The 27,964-nt window shown below is 42.1% G+C and overlaps 1 protein-coding gene across 1 annotated transcript in view; it reads right to left on the bottom strand.

Moving 5' to 3' along the window:
* znf385a (zinc finger protein 385A) overlaps positions 1 to 25,998 on the bottom strand; it is a 75,431-nt gene extending 49,433 nt beyond the window's left edge. Inside the window, exon 1 of the mRNA XM_077543441.1 lies at positions 25,333 to 25,998. Coding sequence (XP_077399567.1) covers positions 25,333 to 25,342 — 10 coding nt within the window. The 5' untranslated portion in view covers positions 25,343 to 25,998. The remainder of the gene's footprint in view (positions 1 to 25,332) is intronic.
* Between the last annotated feature and the right edge of the window lie 1,966 nt (positions 25,999 to 27,964).

Here is a 27,964-nt window from a genome sequence, read left to right as displayed (position 1 = left end):
ACCAAAATGTTCCCACAAGGACACGTGGGCCCCACAACTCTGTGAAATCCCGAAATGTTGGCCCCACTATAACAAAAACACGACCACGCACACACACACACACACACACAAGGGTTTGTTTTACTATCTTTGTGAGGCCATCTCATTGTCATAATGCATTTCCTAGCACTTTCCCCTAACCCCAACCATAAAAAATGATTGCCTACCCCTATTCCTTACCCTAACCTAAAAAATAACCCAATTCAAAGCTAAACTCTAAAACCAAGTTTTGACCTTCAAAAAGAGGTTTGGACTCATGGGGACCACCAAAATGTCCCCACAAGGACACGTGGGCCCCACAACTCTGTGAAATCTCGAAATGTTGGCCCCACTATAACAAAAACACGACCACACACACACACACACGCAAGGGTTTGTTTTACTATCTTTGTGGGGCCATCTCATTGTCATAATGCATTTCCTAGCCCCTTCCCCTAACCCCAACCATCAAAAATTATTGCCTACCCCTATTCCTTACCCTAACCTAAAAAATAACCCGATTCAAACCTAAACTCTAAAACCAAGTCTTGATCCTCAAAAAGAGGTCTAAACTTGTGGGGCCACATGGACGGGTGGGCCCCACAACATTATGAAATCCCGGAATGTTGGCCCCACTATGTAAGAAAAACAAGACCACACAATACACACACGCAAGGGCCAATGCACGTGAGCCACAGATGCACACCGCTTAATCCTTGAGATAAATCTCTTGCCGGCTCCTGGGCTGGCAGCAAATGAGACTCTGGAAGTGCTCGGCTTTTGTACTTGTGACTTGAGGGATCGCGTGTGTGTGTGTGTGTCTCAGGGGTTTCAGGTGAGAAGTTGTATCTGGGCCGCATGTCACAACACGCGCTCACCCATTCAGCACAGGATTCATATACCTAATGAAAATATGCTCGAATTGGCTCAGTCCCATTACATTCCCTCATGATATTTATCTCCAAGCGTGATAAAAACACAACATGTAATCAAGGCTGAACCGCAGACCTGGCATAAAATCATTTTGTCGTGCAAAAAGGCTGGGCTCTGGTGTTGTAGTGTTTATGTGGTGACAGAGAGTGTTTGTGCTGGTTTGAGGTCAGTAATGACAGACAAATAGCTGCCAGGGCTAATGGGAGAGGACGGCCAGTGATGACGGGGACATAGAATTCACCGTGCTTCATGTGTAGCAATTGTAAAGTGAACACATGGCTAATGCTGCACTGTTTATCACAACAACAATACAATAAAAGTAGAACATTAATGCACTCTTGTTTGATGACCCTCCTTAGGGTACTCTCTCAGATTAATCTTTCAAACAAAAAAACTCTCTGGATACATTATTAAGTAAACCAGCACGGTGTATTTTTCATTATTGACACTGTCAGAGAGGGATTACCATTCCAAATTTCACCATTAAATTGTTTCAAAGAGTCATTAAATATAAATATGCATGAAGGAATCGGTTTTACTTTACAGTCTTTGAGACCAGAAAATATCAACGCAACCGTTCAGCCACATCCAGTGACAGTGGCACGACCATCTCTTACAAACACAGCACTTCACATTTCCCAACTTTTATTAATAATTCAACCTTATAAGATGCCTACACTTAATTGTTGAATATGCTCGTAGCATATTGGTAGTAGTTGATTATACAAAAAATTAGGGATGCACGATAATCATCGGCAATTATCGACCAATTTGACATCATACAGATAAACTAAGGATGCACGATAATGCTATTTTCAACAGATGCAGAAAAAACAATAATTTAGAAAGTGCCGATGTCGATAACCGATAAGTAAGCCGATATTTGTTTGCAAAATTAACTTGAATTCAAATATACTTTCGAATCCTACTATAAGTCTAACATGTACAAATACATTGCAAACTCAAAATGAGTTATTGGTTGTCTTTGAATGAGGGAGATCAATAAAATTCAGCTTCATGGTGTTTTACACAATGTTTTGATGTATTTGTACATGTTAGACTTATAGTAGGACTCCAAAGTATATCTGAATTCAAGTTAATTTTGCAAACAATTACAGGCTTATTTATTGGTTATCGACATCTGCACTTTCTAAATTATTGGTTTACCGGTATCGGTTAAAAATAGCATTCTTACAAAAAATGTACAAGACTTTACACATTTTCAGAATAGGAATTCTTCACATTAAGAGATCTTGTGTATATAATATTATGGTAGATGAGCGATGATGATATGTTGATTAATACAAAAGTACATAAATACTTAAACGGATTACATTTATGATTCGGAATTAAAGTAAGTTTATTTGTCCTTTGCGCTGTAAAAACACAACCTTACCCTAAGTCTAACCATACTGAGCAATTAAATTTATGCTAGTCTTCCTCCACTCACATAAAGAATACAAAATATAGGTTGTAACGGTATACTGTATTTGTAAAATTTATTTTATATAACAAATGATTACTATAAATAAATAAAATAAATAAAATAAAATAAAAAATATATTAAATATATATATATACAAAAAAAAAGAATATATATATATATATATATTATTATTATTATTTTATATATATATATATATATATATATATATATATATATATATTCCTTCACAGGTAAATGCTTATCCATTGACTGGGGGCCAGACAGGTTTGTAACAGGATGACAGAGGTATCCTAAAGACATGCTTGAATGTGACGAACTGAAGGCAACACATGAGACAATGATGGATGAACTGCTGGAATTTGGTTCAAGAAGAAGGGGAGCATTGCTTTGTTGTGTCTGCTGTAAGACAGTGATCCAGTGCGCTGCGAGGGGATTGGACTTGATGACTTGGATGGGGAAAGAAAATGGGGGAGTGGACTCAGGGGGGGGAGAACAAGGTGACACAAAAGCGGCCCCATCTTCCTGCCACCTGCCCTCTATTGTTCTTTGTTTTCCACCAGGTAGCTCCCACAGTCACCCCACCCCCACCATAAAATGCTTCTCTTGTGGTCACACACCCTGCCGGAACAATAGCCAGCAACTTTATTCCCAGGAACCTGCGCCCTCAGGTGTGGAATTCTATCAGGTGGACCAGCCCAAATGCGCTTTGGTGGACGGTGACAAAGGCAACAGATTCTCTCCTAGATTAGACCCCCAGCCCTGAAGGAAAGGACGGGACAAGGGTGGGCTGCTGCAATGCGGGTGATGACGGCATTTAAAAGCGCACACCTGTGCTCTTTGACCAGCACTAACAACAACATGCTGATGCCCAGTCTTTGCCAGTCCATTTCATTGACCTTCATCCTCCAAGGAGGTTCGAGGGCAGCATGCTATCAGCCTAATCGAGTGTGTGTGTGTTTGGTGGGGGAGGCTGGATTTGTATTGTCTATGAATATAGAGTAGCCTAACAAACAAGCATGTTCTCTAACATAACGCTCACTGCGCATCCCTGGGTGACCAAAACGGAGCCCAATCTTTTTAAGTGCCGGGGGGAGTGGGGGGGGGGGGTATCCACTGTAATGTCACTTGTCATTGCAGGCACCACAAATGACACTTCTGTTCAAATCAGCATCCATCCAATGTGAACAGGAGGTAGCAAAGCAGGTGTGTGTGTGAGCTTGAACTCTAAAAACTGTTGGGTCAAAAATAACCCAACTTTGGGTCAAAAATGGACCGATCCTCTACTTGGGTTAATTTGACCCAACTTTGAGTCAAGAAATGGGTTTGTTAGGGTAAAGCAACTCGTAAATATTGGTCAGATCCTTTACTTGGGTCAAAAAAATTGGGTCATTTTGTATAAAAAAAAAAAAAAACAGAAATATGGGTCAAATTGACCCATAAAGTGGATTGTTCCATTGTTGATTCATAATTGGGTCACTTTCGACCCAACTGTTTTTAGAGTGTGAGATGTTCTTTTGAAAAGTCAATGCTAAAATATTGATTTAAAATTGTAAATTGAATCTTTCTTGAAGCCACTCTTTCCATTTTGCCGTCTCCTTTATCAAAGCAAAAGTTGGTGAATGTTCACTTCAGACACCCTCTGCACACCCCCACTTAGCATATTTTTCCATGAGAGCAGGGAATGCATCATTCAACAAGCTGTGGTTGTTTCTGGCTGGAATAAATCTCAGTCCTGCAGCGCAACTGTGCATGAGATCACACCAAATGTTGTTAATAAGTGATGATAAAAAAACAAAAATGAACAAGTACCAAACACATCCACCAGTGGTAAGCGTTTCTAACAAAGTAGACCGTGGATGAAAAGCATGCTGCAGATTTTCAAAGCAGTTTGTTAATGAGCATTGATGATGATGATGATATCAAATGCGGAATGTGGCACAATCTGCTTGTTAAATGCGACTTTGAATGTGATCAGAGAGGAACCCGTGTAAAGCAAATTAATGATCTGTCAAAAAATATCTTGAGGTTTGGGGCACCCTTACTCACCTTATATACAAAATACGTAATGTGTTCAAACACCAAGTCCATTAGTTAGCCCATCTATGGCGTTTTGCATTGTTTGTTAGCATTATACTAAACGGATTTGATTTAGTCTTTAAGTTTGTTTTATGTTTACTCATATCTTTCTGTGTCTCGGCTTTATTTATATGGAACTTTTAATACAAAAGGTGCTTTACATAGTTAAAAAAAACAAACATTTAAAAGCATTCGCATACAAAAGAAGTAAGCACCATGCAGTGGACCAAAACACATGTAAAATCATGATAGTACTGTAAAATCAAATTATGTCCATTATCTCCAGAAAAATCTAATTATGTGCATCCCTTTTACACATAATGAGAATCATCATTCAGCCCATACAAATATTGTCATATTCGTAATCAATAGTAACTTTGGATAGCATCACACCTGACACGAATGCTTCATTGCAGACACAGAACATAGATTAGATGGATTATACAAGACATGTCAAGCATGAAGCAGATGATAACTGCCGATTCATGTAGGCCGATTTGCATATACTATTTGACCTCTAGGAGAAATAGGCACACTTCTTAGACCAGCCTTCAGGTTGAATTTGACCTGTCTCCTTTCATGTGTGTTTTAAATCCCTCATTATTCGCAAAGTACTTGTCTTCTCTCTGGCTTTCTAAAGGGTTAACAATTTTCCCTAGACAATAACCCTTTTTAATTTGAGATTTTTTCCAATTTCCTATTTTTCTTTTGTCTTTTCCTCTCACTTGTAAGTAAGCATATTTTAACCCTGGAGAACCCAAGAACCCTTTTCTTCTTTGGAAAATTATGAATTATACATTAAATCACTGCTATAAGTTCACTGAACACCAAAATATATGTTTTTTCAATTTTAACCTTTTTTTTTTAACTAGCTCAGAGTTGCTAATTTATCAAAATATATATATAAAACATACTTCTAGGCATTCTGCAACATGATATGAAATAGGTTAACAAAAAATACACAATTTTACCATCTGATGGTTTGCTGAGAAGATGGTTTTGTTTGGATTGATTTCCAGCTCAACAAAACAGCATGTTGCCAGCCATCTTGTCACCACCACTCTGGCTCATGTAAGTGCAATATTCATCCACTAGATGGCCCCATGCAGGGGTCAGAAGTGGCACTCTGGACTTTTGAAGTTAAATTTGTAAAAAAAAAAAAAGAAAAAACAAAGGTCTTTGTTATTTGAGTAGCAAAATTTATAGGGGCCAAATTTGACCCGGTGGGTTCTCCAGGGTTTTTAGAGAGGAAATACAGAATCCCCCAACATTTTAATGCACTTAGACTGCTGCTGCTGAAGTATTTACAAACGAGAGTGGAATATATTAATGGGACCTGAGTGTGTTCATGTCATCCTACAATTGCATATAAATACACAATAGTTTTGACTTCAATATTTAAATTGGTCTTGCTGCTCCTCAACCCCATGTCACCATCCCGAGGACCAGAAGAAGAAAAGAAGGGAAATGAGGTTGTTCATAGAATAAGTCCAGCGCTGTGGCTACTTAGGTGCCGCATGCCACCGCGGCACAGCCTCATTGTTATTATGATTTTGTTCATAATGAGCAGCGCGTCGCTCCCCACTGCCATACAAAGCCTTGATTGAATCTGGCGTTCTATTAGCATGTTAAAGAGGCCCGGCTTCATCTGTGAGCTGCTGACTGACAGTGGCCATCATCTCTGTAATTGTGTCTCACACTGGAGCCAATCCTGTAGCCAATGAGAGCCACGTGGAGCGAGCAAGAAGAGGGAGTTGGAAAAAGGTAGAGAGGGGATTAGGATTTAAAAAGGGATTCACAGAGGAGGGAAAGAAAATTAGCCACGTTTCTGTATGTCTGTGTGGTTTCAAAGCTCTATAGGTTGCTGGGAATAATCACTTTGAATAGGTTTGAAGCTTATTCTTTTGACATTTATGAAAGCAGTGTTTTGTTGAAGAAGCCCTGCTTATTTGCTTAGCCATACTTCATTGCAGCACAAAAACACAGGCCTTGATAGAGCTATACGTTTTGAAATATATATATATATTATGATGGTTTGTTATGGGCGGGATGCAATTTCGAGACACAAACTTTTTAAAAGAGGAGCATGCAATTTTCAGGGGAAATTTTTCTTGTCATTTTCGTTGAAACTGTCAGTATGAAATTATTAAATAATCTGTGACACCTGAGGCTTCAGGATCTTTGGTGAAATTTTGGCAGAATATCCAGTATCTACTTCAGGAATTATTTAAATTAGTGAAAATGTGTGAAGTGAAGCACTTACAATCCCCTTTAAAAATATTTACATGTTTTCTATCCATCCATTTTCCTAACCGCTTATTCCTCACTAGGGTCGCGGGGGTGCTGGAGCCTATCCCAACTGGCTTCGGGCAGTAGGCGGGGTAAACCCTGAACTGGTTGCCAGCCACTCCAGGGCACACACAGACGAACAACCATTCACAATCACAATCACACCTAGGGACAATTTAGAGTGTTTAATTAACCTACCATGCATGTCTTTGGAATGTGGGAGGAAACCGGAGTACCCGGAGAAAACCCATACAGGCACGGGTAGAACATGCAAACTCCACCCAGGAAGGCCGAAGCCCGGACTCGATCGCACGTCCTCTGCACTGCGAGGCGGACGTGCGAACCAGTCAGCCGCCGTGCCGCCTATTTACATGTTTTGTTTCTAAGAAATTGTGTTGTTGTTAATTTCATTTAGTACGGCATTTAACTTTAATATATCATTGGCTATTACAATAACAACATATTGCAAATGTTAATGATTTTAGTGAACTACTTTCCAGAAAATCAAACATTAACTATAAATTGCCATAGTGTTATAGATTAAATAAAAGGTCAGCTGCTTAAAAAATGAAAACATAAAAAATGTCCTCATACGCTTTGACATCTTCCAGAAGATGTGTTTTGCCCAAGTAATCAATAACATTATTTGCCAGGCAATATGTGCTTGAGCACACAAGTAGGCGGGACTTAGACACCCAGTGACGAGTCATATGTGCCGACTGATTAAAGGGAATGCTGGACAGTTTTAGTTCCTCGTCGATGCTTTTTGTATGACCAACAAGTGGATATTAGATCTTTAATTTATTCTATAGTAAAGTCATCCTAGCATGCCTTAATAGCAATCCTTCCCAAACAGGAGGGCAAGCCCCACTAGCAGGGGTGTGATACCAAGGGCACTGCATGTGACCCCGGGGAACTTTTTTTTTTTCTGTACTAGAATAAAGTGTAATTACACATCCACTACGGTAGGAGGCAGTGGTGTTGTCATAGTCAGAGAGTGCACAAGGAGCATTAGCTCCTCTGCAGAGGCTTACTTACAGAAATTTTGTAGACTAATACTATTTACAGATGCAGGGGAGATTTGCGGATGGAGTGCACACAATATTTTCTTCCTCCTGGGGGGTGGGGCGTACTAAAAAAATAATTGTGACGCACTGCTTCATGGATATGCTTGGACTCAAACTCTTCCCACAAATTTAGCGCAATGTTACAAAATCTAAGTTGTACAATCAACATTCTGGGTGAACTAATTGTTCCCTCTCAGAAGTGTACTTACTTTTATTCACATATAGCTCAAGTGGGACTATCTCCTCTTCCTCACCTAAAACTGCAATGTCCTTGCTTACGCTGCTTTTTCTCCTTCTGCCACCTATTGGCTGTCTTCCCTGCAGTAAATGTTAATTGAATCAACAACGTGATGGTAGAAAAGATGGTTATACACATGCAATACATCCAAAATGGGCCAGTACTCCTTCCCCTTACTCTCTGTCTGTGTCTTTCTTGATGCTCTCTGTTCTCTTTTGGGCCGTGGTGACATGCTTGTAGTCCCGCAATTTTGTCATCTTTGTGTAGGAGGACAGCCTTCTGAGCCCAGTAGTGTGTGCGCGTTTGCGTCCGTGCATGTGTGTGTGTGTGCGCGCGTGCACTGTGATGTGCAGAGCTAGCACATTTTCAATCCTGAGCCGCATGCGTGGCAATGAAAGATAGGCCTATTTACGACACAAGAGCAGCTTCCTTTTCCCCAAAATATCACGAAATATTGGTGCACACATTCATACACTCAGTGCAGCAAAAAAGTGAGATTATTTACAGAATGTGTCCACTGTCTTTGAAAATGAAATGTGCATTTATAAAACAGCCTATTGCACAAGTATTGACTTTGTAACAATGGTTGTGTTGGTGCTCACGGCGCAGATTGTGCAGATAGCTTTAACCCACCGACTGCATTATCCCCCTTATCACAGATAATACTACAAGCCATAAGAAAAGGTAGTTTACCAGAAATGGTTCTGCTGAAATGCGGTACATCCCTCTGATGCGCTTCAGATTCAGCAAACAGGACGCCGCAGAGTCTTGAGATGCAATTCACATGACATTCACATTATGTGTGCATGTGAAAGGACAGCAAAAATGATGACGTGCCAAAAAATGTTGTTTTCTGTATTTTTCTGATGTCAAAGAACAAACAAATGTGATGTGGTTGTAGCAGCCTAGAAAACAAAAAATATTTCAGTATTATTAGGTCACTTTATTTAGCTTGAAACGATTTATATTTCGCTTGACTAGCGCAGATAGAACTGTACTTTTTGACTCCTGGCCAGTCGAAAAGGCTCCCTTCATTCTCGTTAAAATCAGGGCGGTTGAAGCGCACAAGATCTGCAAGATCTACCAGTGGCGATGATGTAGTCGGTCGCACATGTGACATGGGAAATTGAAGACTCGCTCGCGCCCACGACCGTGTGTCTGTGCGTGACAGCTCATTTGAGATAAGAATGATTTGAGTTGCGAACATGGCATGAATTAAACTTATATTTCAAGGCACCATTGTATTGTTTAAAATTACAGAGATCCACTCAAAGGTCAGACTATTCAAGTTTAAAATGTGTCTATAGTTCTTCAAGGTTACCATTATCTCACTTTTCTTTAGCGTAAATTATACAATATAATCTGCCATAGCTCCGCTCAAAAGGTATGATTGAACACGCATTATGTATGTTCGCATGTAAGGCCTGCTGACATGTGATGGAATGTCACGGAGTGCGTGTTCATCTCCTCCCTCCGCAGATGCCCAAGGAGCCGACAGATGTGACAGCGACAACAAACCATCATGTAGCCTTTGCTGCGTGTTGCGCACACGCCCACTCCCCGTGCGTTCTTTCTCCTTCAACTCTGCTATGATGTGAGTCTCAGACTGCGGCAGTGCGGGGCAGTGAGACGGAAAAAACAGTGATTGTCGCTGACAAAAATAGAGGAGCTTGGTGAGTGGGGGAGGGGGGTGGAGTCAAAGGATGACAATGCAAGGGCATGAAGAGAATTGAAGAAAGGAATGAAAGACAAGGAGCAGTAAAGCGTTGGGGATATATGGAGTCTCCACCCAAGAGTGCCCATGCTTCAGATTTTAAGTTGAGGTGTGATGTAGGTGGGAGCCATAAAAAGTCACACCTTGTTCTGCACCATGCGCACGCAGCAACCCAGCTGTCCGACTCCCTCTCACCATGGGGGCCGATAGGGACATGCATCATTCATGAGCAGCAGTCTATTTGGCTGCATCGTTGCCCTCACATCGCTGCCAATAACATTCCCTGCCACTGGATTCACCTTTACTCAGCCCTCAGGGCACTACAGCAATGTTTTTTTTTTCTTTTTCTTTTTTTTTCGCAAAATTGAAGTACAGTACATAGATGATTGATGTATTTGTATTGTGTAATATATTATTGCACAAGTTTAATCTATTGTGATTTATTAATTGAAATCTAGGAAAAATATTTCTGCCACTCAGCAATGAAAAATAAAGACCACCTCATTGATGTAATTATGTAGACTGTAATTATCCAAAATAATGTGGCATATTTCATCCCCAGCATCCCTTTGCCTGCCCAGCTCATGTCGCAGCCTGCCTGCCTGCCTGCCTGCTTGCCTCCCTGCCTTGAAGGTCACCCTCCCTGCAGCTATGGATTACACAGGCGCACACTCAGGCAGAATATGATACTGCCCTTCAGAAGAGGTCTCTGGGTTGCGTTGGGAAGGATAACCCTGGAACTTCTGGACGCCGTTCTACTTTGTGTTTATTTTGTTAAAATATTTTTGTAGAAGATCAATAATTGAGCACGCAATTGAACATTTGAATTGAACGCTAATAAGGCCAGCCACACACTGACAAAACTGGACAACACATCAACAAACTTGCCGCAAAAAAAGAAGAAGTCTTAAACGCTTCTTATCGGTCTTGTATAGTCACCTATATTATTGTATTGAACCACAAACAACATGGCAAAATGGCTGATGGAGTTTTATCCTTACACCCATTGATAATTCAGAGTGGGAAAAGGGCAAGAAGAAAAAAACAATGGTAGATTAAGAGCCACATACTGTATGCATGGCTCCTCCGTGAGCCGGCACCTTACCGTGGTGGAGGAATTTGTGTGTCCCAATGATCTTAGGAGCTATTTGTCTGGGGCTCTATGACCCGGGAAGGGTCACCCATGGCAAACAGGTCCTAGATAAGGGGCCAGACAAAGCACGGCTCAAAGACCCCTTAAGACAGAGGTGGGCAATCTCGGTCCTCGAGGGCCGGAGTCCTGCAGGTTTTGTAGGTTTCTCACTTCCAACACAAGCTGATTCCAATCAACAGGATCGTTATCAGGCTCATGCAGAGCTTGCTAATGAGCTGATCATATATCAGCTGTGTTGGAGAAGGGCAACACGCAAAACCTGCAGGACTGCGGCCCTCGATGCCCACCTCTGCCTTAAGATGAACACAATATGTGGACAGACGTTTCCCTTGCCCGGGCGTGGGTCACCGGGGCCCCCCTTTGGAGCCAGGCCTGGATATGGGGCTCGTTGACGAGTGCCTGATGGCCTGGCCTGCTTCTAAGGGGCCCGGCCGGGGCGCAGCCCGAAGAGGCAACGTGGGTCCCCCCTTCCCATGGACTCATCACAGGTGGGAGGGTCCTTAGTCGGAAAAGGGTGGCGCGCTCTCTCCGGGTCGGGGTGGAGATCCTGCCACAAGTGGAGGAGTTCAAGTAGCTTAGGGTCTTGTTCACAAGTGAGGGCAGGAGGGAGGCGGATCGGTGCAGTATCTGCAGTGATGTGTATCGGTCTGTGGTGGTGAAGAATTGAGCTGAGCCAAAAGGCGAGCTCTTGATTTACCGGTCGATCTACGGTCTACGTTCCTACCCTCACCTGTGGTCACGAACAAGATCCCCGATATATGAGTTTTCTCCGTAGGGTGTCCGGGCTCTCCCTTAGAGATAGGGTGAAACGCTCGGTCATCCGGGAGGGACTCAGGGTCGAGCCGCTGCTCCTCCGCGTGGAGAGGAGCCAGTTGAGGTGGCTCGGGCATCTGGTTCGGATGCATCCTTGGACGCCTCCCTGGGGAGGTGTTCTGGGCATGTCCCACCGGCGGGAGGCCCCAGGGACGACCCAGGACACGATGGCCTCGGCTGGGCTGGGAACGCCTTGGGATCCAGTCGGAGGAGCGGGTTGAAGTGGCTGGGGACAGGGAAGTCTGGGATTCCCTCCTAAAGCTGCTGCCCCTGCGACCTGACCCCGATTAAGTGGTAGTAAATGAATGGATGAATATTGTATGCATTTAGGACAATAAAGGGGCATATTTCAATCCTGCCACCAGGTTTCAAGGTGGTCATCACGCATCATTTTAAAAATTCTCTCAGATTCATCCAAAGATATTTTTAATGCAGATGGATACACACCAGCAGACTATCCAAAGGAACAAATAATTTTCTATAGGTGTAGGCATGGCTAGCTAGCTAACTGCACATCTAGGGTGACCAGATTTTCAAAATGCAAAAACGGGACACTACAATTTTGCTGAAAATCAAATCGATTTTTTTTTTTTTACCAGGAATAAATAAATGTAATCATTAGTTGATCTGATTTTGTTATTACTTTAGGTAATGCTAAATCTATCTTGGTTGGCAGTTTAACAGCTGTAAATAAGTCCTCAACACATTATCCAACATTTTTTTTCTCGGTCCCGTCAGCTATTGGAAACTGTGCCGTTTACCTCACCCATTGTAACATATGAAATATACCGCCAAGAAAAACTCAGCTTGCGTTGGGTCTGACAGGCAACAGCAGCATTAGGCTAGTAGGACTACATTTCCCATGATTCTTAGACATGGAAGCAGGAAGTAGTTTTAGTTCCAGTATGATGAAAACATGCTTGCTAGCAATTTAACATTACATTCCTTTTTAATTGGTTTATCATCAACTGTGTGATTAGCATGCACATGACCCAAACAGCCGGCTTGCTAACTGGACTACAGCGATGTTTAAATGTTGTCGTTCTTTCAGTAGTTTGTCCACTTTGCTCTGCGAATGTATTTAGCTGTTCTTTTGTAAAAGCGTTTTGGTGCCGTGCTTTTTTCTTTGTGAAGCACAATGAGTTTTTTGTATGAATTGTACTATATAAATAAAGTTGCCTCGCTTTGTCTGTCCTCTAAACTCATTCTCATGAGCATCCCAAACACAGCAACAGAGCTGTCATGTGCTATCGCTTGTGCAGTTAAGTGGTGGAACACACACAAAAACAAACAAATAAAAATCTACCCCAAAACAAAAAAACATGAAAAACCCTGACACACTTTGTTCATCCTTTAGATGCTGACTTAGATGAAGCCATACAAGATTAGTTTTTTGTTTGCTTGCATTAACTTAAAGGGCATATTTTTACAAAACAACTTTGTAGGACTTTGTAGGATACAAAAACCGTACAAATGGTGCGCTGGGGGGGTCAGTTTTCTTCTGAATGGGACAGGAGCCATTTGATGACAACTCGCTAGAGTCAGGCCAGTTTTTAGAGGTCAGAGAGGTTGAAAAAAATATATTCATACACTTACACACATATACTGTAGCAGCTCATGTAGTCCTTTGCAGGCTTGGCCATCCCTGCTGTGACCTTAATTTGTTGTGTCTTGAGTAGGCGTGCCAAACGGGCAGCTGATGCTCCCCAAAGGGACACACTGACAGGACGTGTGAGCATTACGTGCATGTCTCTGTGCATATGTGGGATGAGATCTGAAGAGGAGGGGCAGAAACGACAAGACGCATGTACTGTATTTATATAAATGTACAGTACATGTGAATATGATTGTGCAGCTGGTGTAAGGATGGACAGAAGGAAAAGGGAGAATCTTGGGCCGTGAGCGCTGGATCTTGGGCAATTGATGAAAGCAAAAAAACACAAGCTATCTCCCTGCTGGCTAATCCTCTAAATGAAGATTTGTGGCGGTGCCTGGCTGGTGATTACTGGCCAAGCATACAAAAAAACCTCATCAGGGCTATTGTAAATGCAATTCCTCATTTAAAAACAAGCCATCACAGGCTCAAATGAGAAAATTAGGTAGCTGTCATCATCGTCTTGTTTGCCTGTGTTCCATGTTCCTGTCTTGTCTTGCTCATTAGGTTTTCGAAGATGAATTATGAAGATGAAGAAGGCGGGAGAACTTGTGTGAGAGTGAATGAATGCTGGCGGCATTCATTCACTCTCACACAAGTTCGATTAGATCCAGCATTATGCTGGATTTAAGACCATTGAAATTAGTTAATATCTGAAAAGAGATGTGTCATGGACTTATTGTGCAAATATACGGGTTTCACACAACTTGCAAAGGCTTACTTTCCCCCCAATGAACCTCGTGTGCCAGAGGAGACAAATTCTAATAATGAGTCTGACTCATTTCAGGCAGTAAATTTTGCTTTGAGAATGAGAGGTTGCATGAGTTCACCTGCCTGGGAGACAAATTTCATGAAATGCAAATTTAGCTGTCGATAGAACATGTGGGGGACACTGCTAGCCGAAACATGAACTTATATTTTTCTTATGTTTAAGCTGTGTAACTTATTGTTTAGTAGTTTGGTAGTTTCTGGATTTATTGTCAAAGTAGGCTATTTCTCAGGAATACAGTGTGCATCCTTAAACGCTTTGCTAAGTTAGGGACCGCAGTAAAAAACAACAACAAAAAACTGATGGTCAGTTTAGGAATGTTATTGCTCATATAATTTTGGTTTAGTGAACTATTGGTAATGTAAAATATAACAAACCACTCTTATGATGCGGTTTAGTTCTACACCACTGTAAACAACAATATTAAAAATATAATTGAATTCTCTGACTTTGCCATTGAAAACTCTCAAGTATAGCTCAGACCAAAAAGAAGAGCAGAAAAGAAGAAGAACTATGTGCTTTATGTATACTGTAATAGCGTATCCAATATGCATTACTGTCCTCAACCCCAACCTTCATAACATTATTCAAATATAAATTATATGTGACATTTGTGTACTGTACAGCATATACAACTTCCAACTGCATCAATATGCTAATGCCGGGCAATGCTTCTTTCAATACTTTGTGAATTGTGCAGCCAGCATATTGTATTATGTTTTATGTGTTAGTTTACGTTCAAGAATCCCATAAAAGTGGCTTTAAACTACTCTGACGTTTGGAAAATGCAGCAATAGAAAAGTCATCTTCTCCCACATGACAACACCAGCAATGCAGTGCTCCCACACACACACATGCACATTGAGAAAATGGATGGCCTCAGCTCCCACTTTGGCCCTGACAGCCTTCTAATCTGCACCTCTGGCATCTCCCTCCCTCCCCTGCCCCTCCCTTCCCTTCCCTCCGGCCTCAGGCAGGGGCAGGGCAGAGTGTGGGGCAGGTCGTGGCAAAGCCCTTCTCCGCCCTCTTCCACTGTCTCTTTAAGAGACTTGGAGACAAGCTCGCATGGAGACAGGTGTGCATACCAGACGCCTGCACTGCACCCTGCATTGACTTTTCATTGAACTAAATGGCTAAATAACTCTAGTGGTCTAGATGACACAAAGGGGCTACTTTGGACTCAAGCTATTGCCATCTTTTCTTTTTTAAATCACAGCGCCATTACCGACACCATTTCCAGATTTAGTCGGCAGCGTCAGCGTGGAGATTCTGGCTATTTTGAGAATGTTCCCATAACATTCGGGATTAAGAGCTAAACAGTAGCTCAGGGCTTCTTAGAAGTAAAAGAAGCTACTACACTGTGTTTGCATGGTTATCGCATGGTTATAAGAAAGATCGTTAAGCCAAACAGTGCAAAAAAGGCAAAAGCACATGGACGCAAAAAGAATGTGCCATGGGAAAGCACCATTCCTCTCCATAGTCTTTCTCCTTCTGAGGTCGCAGAGAATATGTTCGACCATGATTTTACCGTCATTAATTGTCTGCTGGATTACACAATTGCGTGCAAACAACACAAAGAATCAACTCAAACAGTTCCTTTTGTTTGGGCGTTTGTCTTACGAAGGAAAAGAAAATAGCCTTTTGGATGGTCGGGTACACAGATTGAGGTGACATTCCCGGCAGTGTGTCATGGATAAAGCTCATATCGGCCAGATTCCATGAGTCAGATGATACAAGAGAAGTTTAGGCTGTTTGTGTGTGCGTTGCGGAAAAGAATCTGTTTCTTCCCGTAGGCCAGCTTTAACTGAAAGACTATCATCTGGCCCCTCTCTATCATCTTACTCTCTGCTCATTTCCTCGCTGCCTTTATCCACTCGCCCCTTACGTTTCTCTCCCACAAACTCCCATGGATTCCCATGCGGCTTCCTCTCCAGACATGGCAACCACCATCACCATCTTGACCTTGCTGCGTCTCAAGGAGAATTGATTTCTCTTTGGGTCTTTGTGCGAAACCGGATCTCAACAGCACTCAGAGGATTTTCCTCTAATTCCTCCAATACCTAATTCTTTTTCATGAAGACACTTTTCACTGCATTATATCAGCCCGCCTTTCTCGCGGGCTACCCCTCATCATCTTCAGGTTGCACAGAAATAGAGCAGCCATGAGTAATGCATCATCTTTGCCTGCCAAACGTTTGCTTTGCTCAACCGTTTTATGCTTGGCTGCTGCTGCTTGGGGAATTGTTATTAATGCCCCCTCCCACACTGCAACTGAATTAGTTGATCAATAAAACACTCAGAGCTTTTACTTTTCATGAGCATGATCGGTACTGACAAAATATTCTGCTTTTAACGATTGAAATCAACACAAAAGTGAATTTCCCAAAAGGACTCATTTGATTAGTGAGACCCTTTTGAATGTAGCATTGCTTTCTAGTGCAACTACACTGTATACAGTTGGTACAGTGAATGGAAAATAACCATGGTTTGATATGTCCTCATGTAACCTCTTATATAAGGATATGTTGTTGTCCTGAACTGTTGTACAAGTCCAGGTGCCCAACCATCTGGGCACAAGGGCGGAATCAACCTGGGAACTCTTAAGTTGAATGCCTTGTTTATACTACAGTCCTCCCTGCTTCGGAAACATGTTTTCGAGGGTGCCTGGGAGAGGGCTTGGCCAGCCCGGTTTCTCACGCTCACCCCTTTTTGTTAACGAATAAAAGACGGAGCGGCACACGGTGTGGGTAGAGTCAGCTGAGGGAAGCGTACGTTCGCCCAGCCGTTTTGCAGCTCGTTCTACCCGGACCGTCGGCTCTCCGGTCTAGTGTCAAGGTAAGCGCTGATGAGGATTATATTATGCTGCTTAGCATTGAAGTGCGTTGATTGCTGTTTGCGGGGAATAAAGGGCACATTTGTTCTAGCGCAGTATATCAGTCTCTGTGTATTCATTGTTGCCGCCGATCACTCACGATCCTGCATAAAAATATAAAAGTGAAGTAGTGTTTTCCACAAAACATACAGTAAATTCAATTTTCTAAACCAGATTCAGAAGCTTAAGTGTAACACAGACGAATATTCATGTACATATCTAAAATTCTAGTCTGTTGAAAACTGTTGAAAGAAAAGGAAAAATTTGCAGCTCCTAGATGATCAATATCATCACGTTACCATGTCGGAATTGGCAACGAACGTTTTCCAACACAGTGCCAGAGAAGAAGCTACCTGCCAAACACTGCAGGGTCATTATGAATCATCTGTGCCTATTTCCACTGTGATCACACTGCCTGTTGGAGCATAGCGAACATTGCGCAGGCTTCAACTCCCAGGTGTCCTCTAGCCTGAGGATTCCTCAGTGAAAGCACTAATGTGACACCATAATCGCACACAGGTGCATGTTGGCTTCACGGAGCAGCGGCACTACTCCGGAGGCAGGTGTGCAGTGCTGGTGCGTGCGTGTCACTCATTCACCTTACATGTCGTTGTTGTCTTTGACAGAGGGCGCTGCGTGAAACAGAGAAGAAATGAACTTTCCTCATCTCGGCAATGTTTAACACAACATTGCACATACAACAAGGATGCACTCAGGCACAGTGGGATTCCTCTCCAACAGTCATTTGAGTCTCTTACACACTGGATTGACACTCCAGGTTGAACCTACTACAGTAGTGGACAAAACTACTCAACTACACTACTTCCAATCAGCCATTTTACAGATTACTTTGACTTGTTGTCACAGGCCAATAACACTCTCGAGCAGCAATATCCAAAGCAACCCAAGGCAGGTTTAATTGTAGAGCACAATTTGCACAGAAGGCAATTCAAATCACTTTACAGCAATTATAATCATTACGCATAGCTAAATGGAGCGGACTGGAAGGGTCCCCGGGTCAGGCCAGATTAAGTGGAGGCCTGACTCGGCCCATCCTCAACGTCCAACAGCTTAATATAAACTTTGGAGTAAAAACAGACCAAATTCTTCTTGTATGAAAATTTGGCTAAGCTTCGCTAATAGCTAAAATTCCTAAGAGAAATCAAAGTCCAAAAGGAAAAAGAGGTTGTAGTCCAAGCTGGGCTGAGTAGAAGACTGCAAAAAAAAATTAAAGAAAAGATACCACAAGGCCTGTCTCACATCTTCTGGAAGACTGTTCTATATTTTAGCAGCATAAAACTGAAACACAGCCTCATCATGTTCAGTCCCTGACACTAGGCACCTGGAGGTGCCCACTCCCTGAGGTTTTCAGGGCACAAGAAGATTCAGTTGGCTCTGACATGGTAGAAATGTACGCTAGACCATGAAGAGACTAGCACACAAGCAGAGCTGTTTTTGCTAGCTTTGGCTAGTCCAATTGCCGTTAGTCTTAAAATATTCATGCCAGTGGGACTGCGGGACCGTTATGCTATGGAATACAAAAAAACACTGACTAATTGAAGGGAAAAACATCCACATGGCTCCGACTAATTTCAACAATTACATTCAGGGGATTAGTGAATTGTATTTTCAGATATTTGTTTTTATGTTTTCGTGATGATCTTTCAAAATATGTTCGTATGCTAAACAGGTCTGTGGCTCAACGAAGTTTGGAAACCTCTGTGCTGTGATGGAAATTTAGCAATGTCATCAATAATTGACTTTAACTCAACTTTCAACACAATGCGTGCTGTCTTTAAAAAAATAAGGATAAAAAAATCGCCTTTGAACCCCCAATTGACATCCTGCTTGGCACAAGAAGATCAAGATGAGTGGATACGGTGTCTTGCTGACCTCAGAGGTGACCTCAGGTTGGGTGAATGAAAAAAGGCCAAGTGCTGCTGCATCTTCATCTACAAACACTGACATTCTCTCTCTCTCTCTCTCTCTCTCTCTCTCTCTCTCTCTCTCTCTCTCTCTCTCTCTCTCTCTCTCTCTCTCTCTCTCTCTCTCTCTCTCTCTCTCTCTCTCTCTCTCTCTCTCTCTCTCATTGACATGATGCACGGCAAGCGGTGACCTTTGAGAGTGGGCATGCCATTTTAATATTAAATATTATTTAATTATTATTTTATACCACTGTGTAGATATGCAATTAAAGCGGAAATATTCAGGACTGACGCAGGCTGATGCACATACACTGTAATGTAACATCTAACCCTAACCCAAACCCTAACCTAACCCTTCTCCGCAAAAATGGCACTCAGTGTGACTTGTGACTCGGCGATGAGCTGAACAGACTGTTTACCGCAGAATATTTCAAATAAACCCATTATGCGCATGCGCGCTATGGCAGATAAGCTGCGTCACTGAGAGCTTTTTTGCTATTCAACATAACATATAACACGCACGTACCGGTAAAAGCCTCTAAAAACTGAAACAACTTGGTATCTAATTGCGCATGCACGAAACAAGCTGTCGGCTTTTCAGCTTTTCCGTGACAAAAACAGGACAAACTACACAATAATTTAAGACCAAAGCAGTAGAACTAAGGTATTGTATAGTAGAGGACACTGACAGATCAATATTTTCAATGATTTTATTGAAGGGCTTGGGCATGCACTGCATTTATATCTTATATTGGCCGCCATTCCTTACCCTAACCTCAACCATAACCCAATTCAAACCTAAACTCTAAAACCAAGTCTTGACCCTCAAAAAGAGGTCTGAACTTGTGGGGACCACCAAAACGTCCCCACAATTTCAAGTCTGTCCCCACAATGGTAGTTAACCTGGAAACAAAAGCACTCACTCACACACACACACACACATGCAGGTCTCTCTCAAATGCGTTAAGTGTCATATCAATCTTGCATCCAAGGTCACTCACATGACACGGACCTCATTTCGATTATGATGATGTAAGGTGAAGTAGTATGCATGAATGCACGCTTCTCCATTTGTGCATTGGTGTCTTAAGACATCCCAAATATTGCAGTTTACCTGATTCCATGACCACACTCATATCTTTGAACACTCGTATCTCAAATGATCTTTCCCTATTGAATGACAATGCCATTGATCCATTACAGCCCCAATTTAAAAACAAACAGAAAAGTGTTTGTTTATAAGAAAAATAGCACTCTAATAGTTTACCTTAAACAAAAACTTACAAGAACGAAATTGCATAATAGAATGTAAATATGTTTTTGTCACAGCTGTGCTGCTCTTTCTAATGTTCTACCTTGGTCACCCGTGTACAGCATAATTCAGACACAGCGTAGCGACATGTCTTGATGCACCGTTTGCATTCAAACATATGTGTTCACTGCACCTGTTATTTTTCACGTCATCAAGGTGAGTGATTTCAGTTTAGTTGTGTTTAATTTTGCCTTATTATACAACAGTCAATTTTTTAAAAATGAATAAAAGAATAATTTCAGAAAAAATCTAAACGATAAGATAACAAAAAAAAAGAGAGGGTGAGAACAAAGTTGTATTAAAGTCATAATTTGAAGAAGAAATAATAACATGGTTAACAAATGTTTACTAAAAAACTTTTTTAGATGATTTTTTAGACTTATTTGCATGTCTGCCCTCGTTTTTTCTTACACATCAAGATCCCTAAATAACAATAATGTAATATGTAATAGTAATTAAGTTTCGTAATATATTTGAATTATGGGTAGGTTCAGCAACAGGTGGATTTTTTTTTAAAAGACCATAGCTATAAATTACACCACGTGGTAAAATCCATATTATGCAAGCTTTTATAGGTCATATTAAAAACTAAAAGTAAATAAAATATCACAAAAACCTGATGTGTTATGGAAAAAAAGTAAAGTTTTTTTTTATCTTTTATCAGCGTCAAAAATACAAATAGAGACACATAAAGCTATCTGTGATTAAAATTTGCTGTTGACCAGTGTTATAGAATACTATTTTTATTTAAGGTGTGGTCCACATTACATTCATTTTTATGTTTTAATGGCAGTCCAAATGTGGTTTGGAAACCAGATTGGTGCATAAATGAGGACAATGAAAAAAAATTGATTTGAAGAATTGTGGTCAGTTGGACATTCCACTATTTTAGCCAAATTTTTTTATCTTCTTGTTCAGAAATCCCAAGTGGCCATTGTTCTAAAGCCTCTTTGTTATATCTTGGATATGCAAAGAACCCCAAAGGGATGAAGTGTTCCTGCATGCATATCAAATGTCTGACTCGTTAAGACGTTATAATTACTGTGTCACTTTGACATAAACATGAGGACCTGAACAGTTGAGAAAATGGGGCAGAAGTGCTGATCTGGTTAAAAAACATATTCTCTCCCGCATGTGTCATTTTAAGTTGACCTCCAGCAGCCAGTTGAACGCATGCAGGGAGAGAGGTGATGGACGTGTGAATGAGCGAATTAAATGATTATTATCTGTAAAGACAGGTCAAAAGAGAGGAAGGTTTAATGAAGACAGATTAGGCAGCCAAATACGAGTCAGCTGCGGTTAGATGAAACATCCACGCACGGTGACTCAGGCCAATGAAGTCAAAAAAGTGCAACATCCCCAAAACATTTCTCGCTTGTCAAATGCTCATTGCTCAATGATTCTTCATAAAAGAGGCTTCAAGCCCAGTTGAAGTTTACTGTCAGATTAAACCCAAAACAAAAAGAATGAAGCCCTTTTCACACTGCATTTAGCACTAGCAGGCTGCAGCGCGCTGTCGTCACACTAATTCCTTGTGTATGTGGGGGGCGGAGACCATGGAATAGTGTTGCCAGGTAGCATGGAGCAGCAGGGCGGGTCAAGAGGACTTCTGCCATGGTGGCAAGGTGCCTCAAATGGATAAATGTTCCAACCGAGAGTGTCACGTTGTGACGTCAGACAAGCGCCTCCAGTTGGACTGGAGCTGGCGGAGTTATTTAGTCATATTTTGGTGGACTTATTTACAAGTAAGTAAGAGCATAATTAAAGTATCCAAGTTCCTACCAATTCGATTTTTCTGCTGCTCGTGTCCTCCTCCTCCTTCTCCGCCTTCTTGAAATGAGTCAAGTCAAGTCATTCTTTTGCAACAATGAAAGATACATCGTGTCGAGGTGCGGCAAAATCTCCCATTTTTACTTCCTGGAATGCTGCTAAATCAGCACTTCCAAAAAAAGGGCATGCTGGAAATCGGTAATTTCCTCTTCACACTCAGCAAGTGCAGTGTGAAAAGGGCTTTATATAGTACTTCAAACAATCACAGAACTTTGCCTTCCATTAGCTTAATATTACCACACAACGTAAAACACTCCATATGGGCTAATTAATAATATCGACAGTTGTGATGTGTATAACCCTTTACGCAAATAATATTTTAAAACAAACGTTGCATTAACAGTTAGACAGATAATATATAACAACAGTTAGAAATTGATTGAGATTAGAGTAGTTGTGAAAGTCTTCATTTGTGTTTCATGACTGTATTATACTGCCCCCGGTGGCTAAGTTGCTCACATTTCTTTGCCAGAACGCACAATCCTTCCGTCAAATGGGACCGAATGGCACAAAACTGAGCTGCAATAGATTGACTTCATGATGCCCTTGAGACTGTCATATTTCAAGATTGCCACCAAGAGCTTGGACTACCTTCACTATTCTCCGAAAGTGAGTCTTAAGTGCAAAATAAACAGGGCACAGGGGGAATTATAGAACAGGGTGTCTGCTCAAGGTCATTCAAAACAAACAGCACGGGCCTACTAGCAACACAGACATGGCTGGTGATGTAGACTGTAAACACAAGCATTCTCTCTCTACACAAACCGCACACTTTTTTCCCCCATCTGACTTTATTCATGTTCTATCAGCACTCGTCACAGAAATGCATATGAAACATTACAGATTTGTATTAGATAACTGAATGTGATGACAGAACATCCACATCAGCCTGCCTCATTCTTGCAAAGGTCATTACAATGACATTGCCCTTTTCAGCAAGGATGAAAGCCAGAAATGTCAATGTCAAACGTTCCCCAGCCACATCTTAACATGTACAGTAAGTGTAATAGCATCAACATGGTGGGCAATGGAAATCATACACAGCACATGCATAACTGCTTATCTTGACAGCTTCATTTCAGGTGCAATCTACAGACCATTAAATGTGATGAAAAGCACACTGATTTGAGATCCGAAAATTGTGCAGGCAGCAAACTGAAACCGACAGCCCTCAACGTGAACGTGAAGGCTATGGAGTGCACTGCACAACATTGTGCTCTGTGTTTTGCTTCTGCTTCGGCACCAGCCGTCGCTCGCCTGATTAAGTTTGTCACTTTTTGCAGCTGAGCGTTAATACTTCTGTTTAAACACGCGAGCCAAAGATAATTTAGAAAAGCTGCCGCCAGCTGCAACCAGATCAAGACATTGCTTGTTTGTTAAGTAGTTGTTTGATTGTTCATGCAGCTGCAGACGCTGGCAAAAACACAAACAATAATGTTGTAAACTCTCCCAAAATTACAAACAAGTGAAACTAAACTTAAGCCCACGTGAAGCTGTTCTTTTCAAAGTCTGCATGACTCGCTATTATCATTCGAGACGCCTGCTTGAAAAACATGTCTGCCCAGAGAGCACAAGGGCAGAGCTTGAATCAGTCCAGGCATGTGTTAACACATAGTGGCGTCTCCGGCAGTGCACATAGCAACGCAATTAACACACACACACACACACACACACACATACATATACACACTATCTGGCACAATCATACACATATTAATATGCTTGCAGGTGCTGGCGGGCACTACGTTGCTAGTTAAATGCATAAGCATGTCCTTCCTAGCCTATACACATCATGCATGATTGCTCATATGGACTTACAGTGGCAAGCTCCCATCCTCTGCGTGAATGCACAAGGCAGCTATGTGGAGCACACAGGATCCCACTCTCAGACATGGCCACTGTGAGACCAGAATACTAAATAAGAAAGTGCTGGCTGAGTCAGAACACAGCAAGACTGCATAATAACTCACTTTGCAGCAAGCATACAACTGAATATTTTTCAACATAATGTGTGGAATCCCTGAAATGAATTGAGGACTGTCAGATGCATCACAAGATGACATCAGTTGCCCCAAATCATGCAAATACTTCCCCAAGTAGCTGTAGACTTCAGCGTTATCTGATTGGATGTTATTGTGTGATACTATGACATCATTGCCACATTATTCCTTTTCTGTTCTTCCCTTGACTGCCAAGTAGAAAAGGTCTCCACTTCAGACCCACTTCAGACCCACTTCAGACCCTTTTTGGTTTGAGGTCCACATATGAAAAAATAGAACGATGCAAGTGCCAATTTAAAATACTTTATTAAACACGCTAAAATCAATCAAGCCAGCACTTGAATATTGTTTATATTTTCTAGTTTATTTGATAAACCGCTACATGGCAGCTTTCTCTTAAAGATGATAAGGCAAATAGTTCAGGATTTCTCAAGATTTTGGGGAGGGTCGACGGCCCTGGATTGCACCAGACTAGATCCACCCCTTCACTGAAGAGCAACTGAATCCTATCTCCACACTCAAAACCTAAAACTGTAGTAAACTGACCATTTTTAAAATAGTTTCTTGAGGACCATTAATGTAATGTCATCATAAATCGGAACTTGCCAGAGCAGAAAGTGGAAGAAAAGTCATAAATATTTTTTGGGGAATCTTTGCATATTAATTAAGAAAATATCTGCAGTACATTAACCAATTTATGGGTAATAGTGGCGCCTATTCTGCATTTATTTATTTATATATTAAACTAGCCTTAGTCAAATGCCATTTTTAGTCAAAGCTGTGGGCCGCTTAAAAATGGATGGTGGGCCACAAATGGTTCGCAGGCCTTAGTTTGGACACCATGCCAAGTGTCTAGAGTGAGAAAACTCAAAAGAAGATAAAATGGTGAGTTTCATGAATTATTTGTTGACCTAAAACTATCTTCAACTCCTCCGCCTGGTCATGTGACCAAACATCCCATAATCATACAGTTCAGCGCTAAACAAGTTGACCTTCCCTGTCATCACTCGCACCTGCCATATTAATGGCACACTATTATGATAATTACACACCCTTGCCGCGATTTAAAGGTTTATCCCGCCGGTCTGTGTTGACAGATGTGGAATAAACACCACGCGGCGTATTCTGTACTACTAATGAAGAGCCGCAAGCTTAGCAAAGGAATTAGTGATCCGACAAATGATTGACCTACCAAGCAGAAAAAGAAAATCTGCAAACTCACCCAAAATCATGCTGTGTGCTGGCTGAGGGTCGCCAACGGCCCCGTTTCAAGGTCCTCGGGACAAATAGCTCCAAAGTCCTTGGTCAGAGTTCCCCCTTGGCACTCCAGCAGGAGGCAAGTCAGAGAGGCTGATGTGAGGAGAGATAACTGCTGCTGCACATGCCGTCCGGTATGCCTGCCCTCTCCAGGTGAAAAGCTAGGTGTGTGTATACGAGAGAGCGTGCAAGAGAGAGAAAGAGAGAGAGAGAGAGCACGTGCGTGTGTGTGAGTGTGTAGAAGAGGGGGGGGGGCAGGGGTCCAGTGTTCCTGCAGCTGTGGCTCAGGTAAGCTTGAGGACACTATAGAGGGGGTTAGTTGCAAAGGGGAGCAAAGGGGGAGAGAGAGAGAGGAGAGACAGGAGGAGGCGGGGGAACTGAAAGTGAGGTAACCAATCAGAGGGGGAGACTACAGAGCCAAGATTTTCTTCTTCTCCTCCATAGAAGCCAGGAGGGATTGCGGTGATCTCCAAGAAAACAGCTGACAACTTCTTCCCAACTATCTTTTCATTTTAGACGCTTCAGCTGGTGAGAAAAGAGCACACGAACAAACACGCACATTCTATGTGTAAAGCACACACTCGCTCTGCCGCTTGTTTTTGGGGTTGGGTATAACCTAGAGGCACCTTGCATGCCTTCACTCTGATTGGTGGCAGCCACCGCCAATGGGAGCCGCGGCATATGCTTGTCATCATGCAGAGTGGAAGTCATGAAGGAGAGGACGAGCCTGACCGAGAACGCTATCTCCTCCCACCACACTTTCTCACATTCATTTCCCACAATCCACACACATCACCTCCCTGCAGGCTCTCCGATTGTCACATCTGTTTACTGCAATCGTTGTCCACCGGCCCTCTCCTCTCCGTGTCCTTTCACTTGGTGTGTCTGCGGACTTGCCAAAGGATTAACCTTTTCTCTATTTAAATCTTTGCTTCTACCGTTTCTCTTAACCTACTCAGGCAAGGTTACCTATCCAGGCAAGAAGGGGGGAGGATGGCCACACCAAAAAAAAAAGGACAGATGAAATGGAAGGCGACAGAGCAGTGGAAGAAATAAGAAGGAGGGGGCAGAGATTAGACTAAATACGAGGCGACAGAGGGATGAAGAGATGTGGAATGACAGGAAGAGACGATGCAGAGTGCAGACAGTCACGGCAGAAAGGCAGCAGAAAATGAGACATTGTGCAACAGAATACAGGCTTTGCCTAATTGAAGAGCCTCTCAGCAGTACCCTTCGCACCAACAACCACCGCCACTCCAACAACAGGGCAATGCTCTGTCTTCACAATGAAGAGGAATCGCAGGCTAAAGTATGGGGAGGGGAACCTTTTGAAAAGCACACTGGCGCAATGTTACTGCAAAGCCCGGCGCTTTAGAGAAGAAGGCTTAACAAAGCTGTCAAAAAATTAATCCCCCGGAGCGTGCATGCTTGGAAACGCAAAGATACAAACACGTGAGCCCGGGGCTATAGAAAACGCCGCCTGATGTTCACAGCGCCTCCTCTCGTCGCACGCGCTCCCTGGATGGCTTCTCGATCAACCCTCGTCATGCTCGCAGGTGCAGCCGATGAGTCATTGCAGGTGCTGGAGTGAATACCGACAAGGTTTCGCAACATCTTCACCCGTTTGCAAACACCGACAACTAACAAACTCACAAAAAGCAACTACTGAACATAAACATTGATAGCTTGTCTCCATATGTGTAGTTGAGCATAAAAAAAAAGGCTTAATACACTTCTTAATGGACGACGTTGAATAAACACACAGATTTAATAGGCCAAGGAAGCAATGTGATTTCTCCCAGGCAAAGGTCATGTTAACAATGGAACGGTCGTGATTGGAAAAAAATGAAGGCAAAGTGTAATATACTGGAATATCATTGTAGTGGTGCAACGAGATACGAGTTAAATATTTTCTTTGTAACTTAAAAATGTCATGGAACGCTTTGAGGTAAGAACTTGAAGAATCCAAGTGGGATATATCCAACTTCCCACCTTCCTCGATTGCAGCACAAATTTCTTTTTTTTCCCATTTTTTTTCTGGAGAGCTCAGTATTGTTCATTCGGTAATTTTACCGATTTGACATGTCATCATCATTGCTCTTTTTTTTTTATGTGGGTGAGTATGTGCGTGCGTGTGAGTGTGTGTGTATTCATTAGTTCACCTAAAACCTATTAAAAAATCCCATACCGTTCACCTAAACCGAGCACTTCCAGCCAGAGTCGTCAGGCCGTCAGGAGACCCGAGGAAGGACCAAAGAAAAGAAAGGAAAGTGAAATCCCGCACCGATTTGACATGTCAACATCATTGCTCTCGCTGTCTTTTTTATTTATTTATTTATTTATTTTATTTTGTATGTGCATGTGCATGTGTGTGTGTGTGTGTGTGCATGTGCATGTGCGTGTGTGTGTGTGTGTGTGTGTGCATGTGTGCGTGCGTGTGAGTGTGTATTCATTAGTTCACCTAAAACCTATTAAAAAATCCCAAACCGTTCACCTAAACCGAACACTTCCAGCCAGAGTCGTGAGGCCGCCAGGAGACCCGAGGAAGGACCAAAGAAAAGAAAGGAAAGTGAAAACCAGCACCGACCAGATACCAC

The sequence above is a fragment of the Vanacampus margaritifer genome, chromosome 1 (assembly GCF_051991255.1).
Source record: "Vanacampus margaritifer isolate UIUO_Vmar chromosome 1, RoL_Vmar_1.0, whole genome shotgun sequence".
NCBI classification, from domain to species: domain Eukaryota; kingdom Metazoa; phylum Chordata; class Actinopteri; order Syngnathiformes; family Syngnathidae; genus Vanacampus; species Vanacampus margaritifer.
Note: the sequence above shows the minus strand (reverse complement) of the source record. Positions and strands in the feature narration are given on the sequence as shown.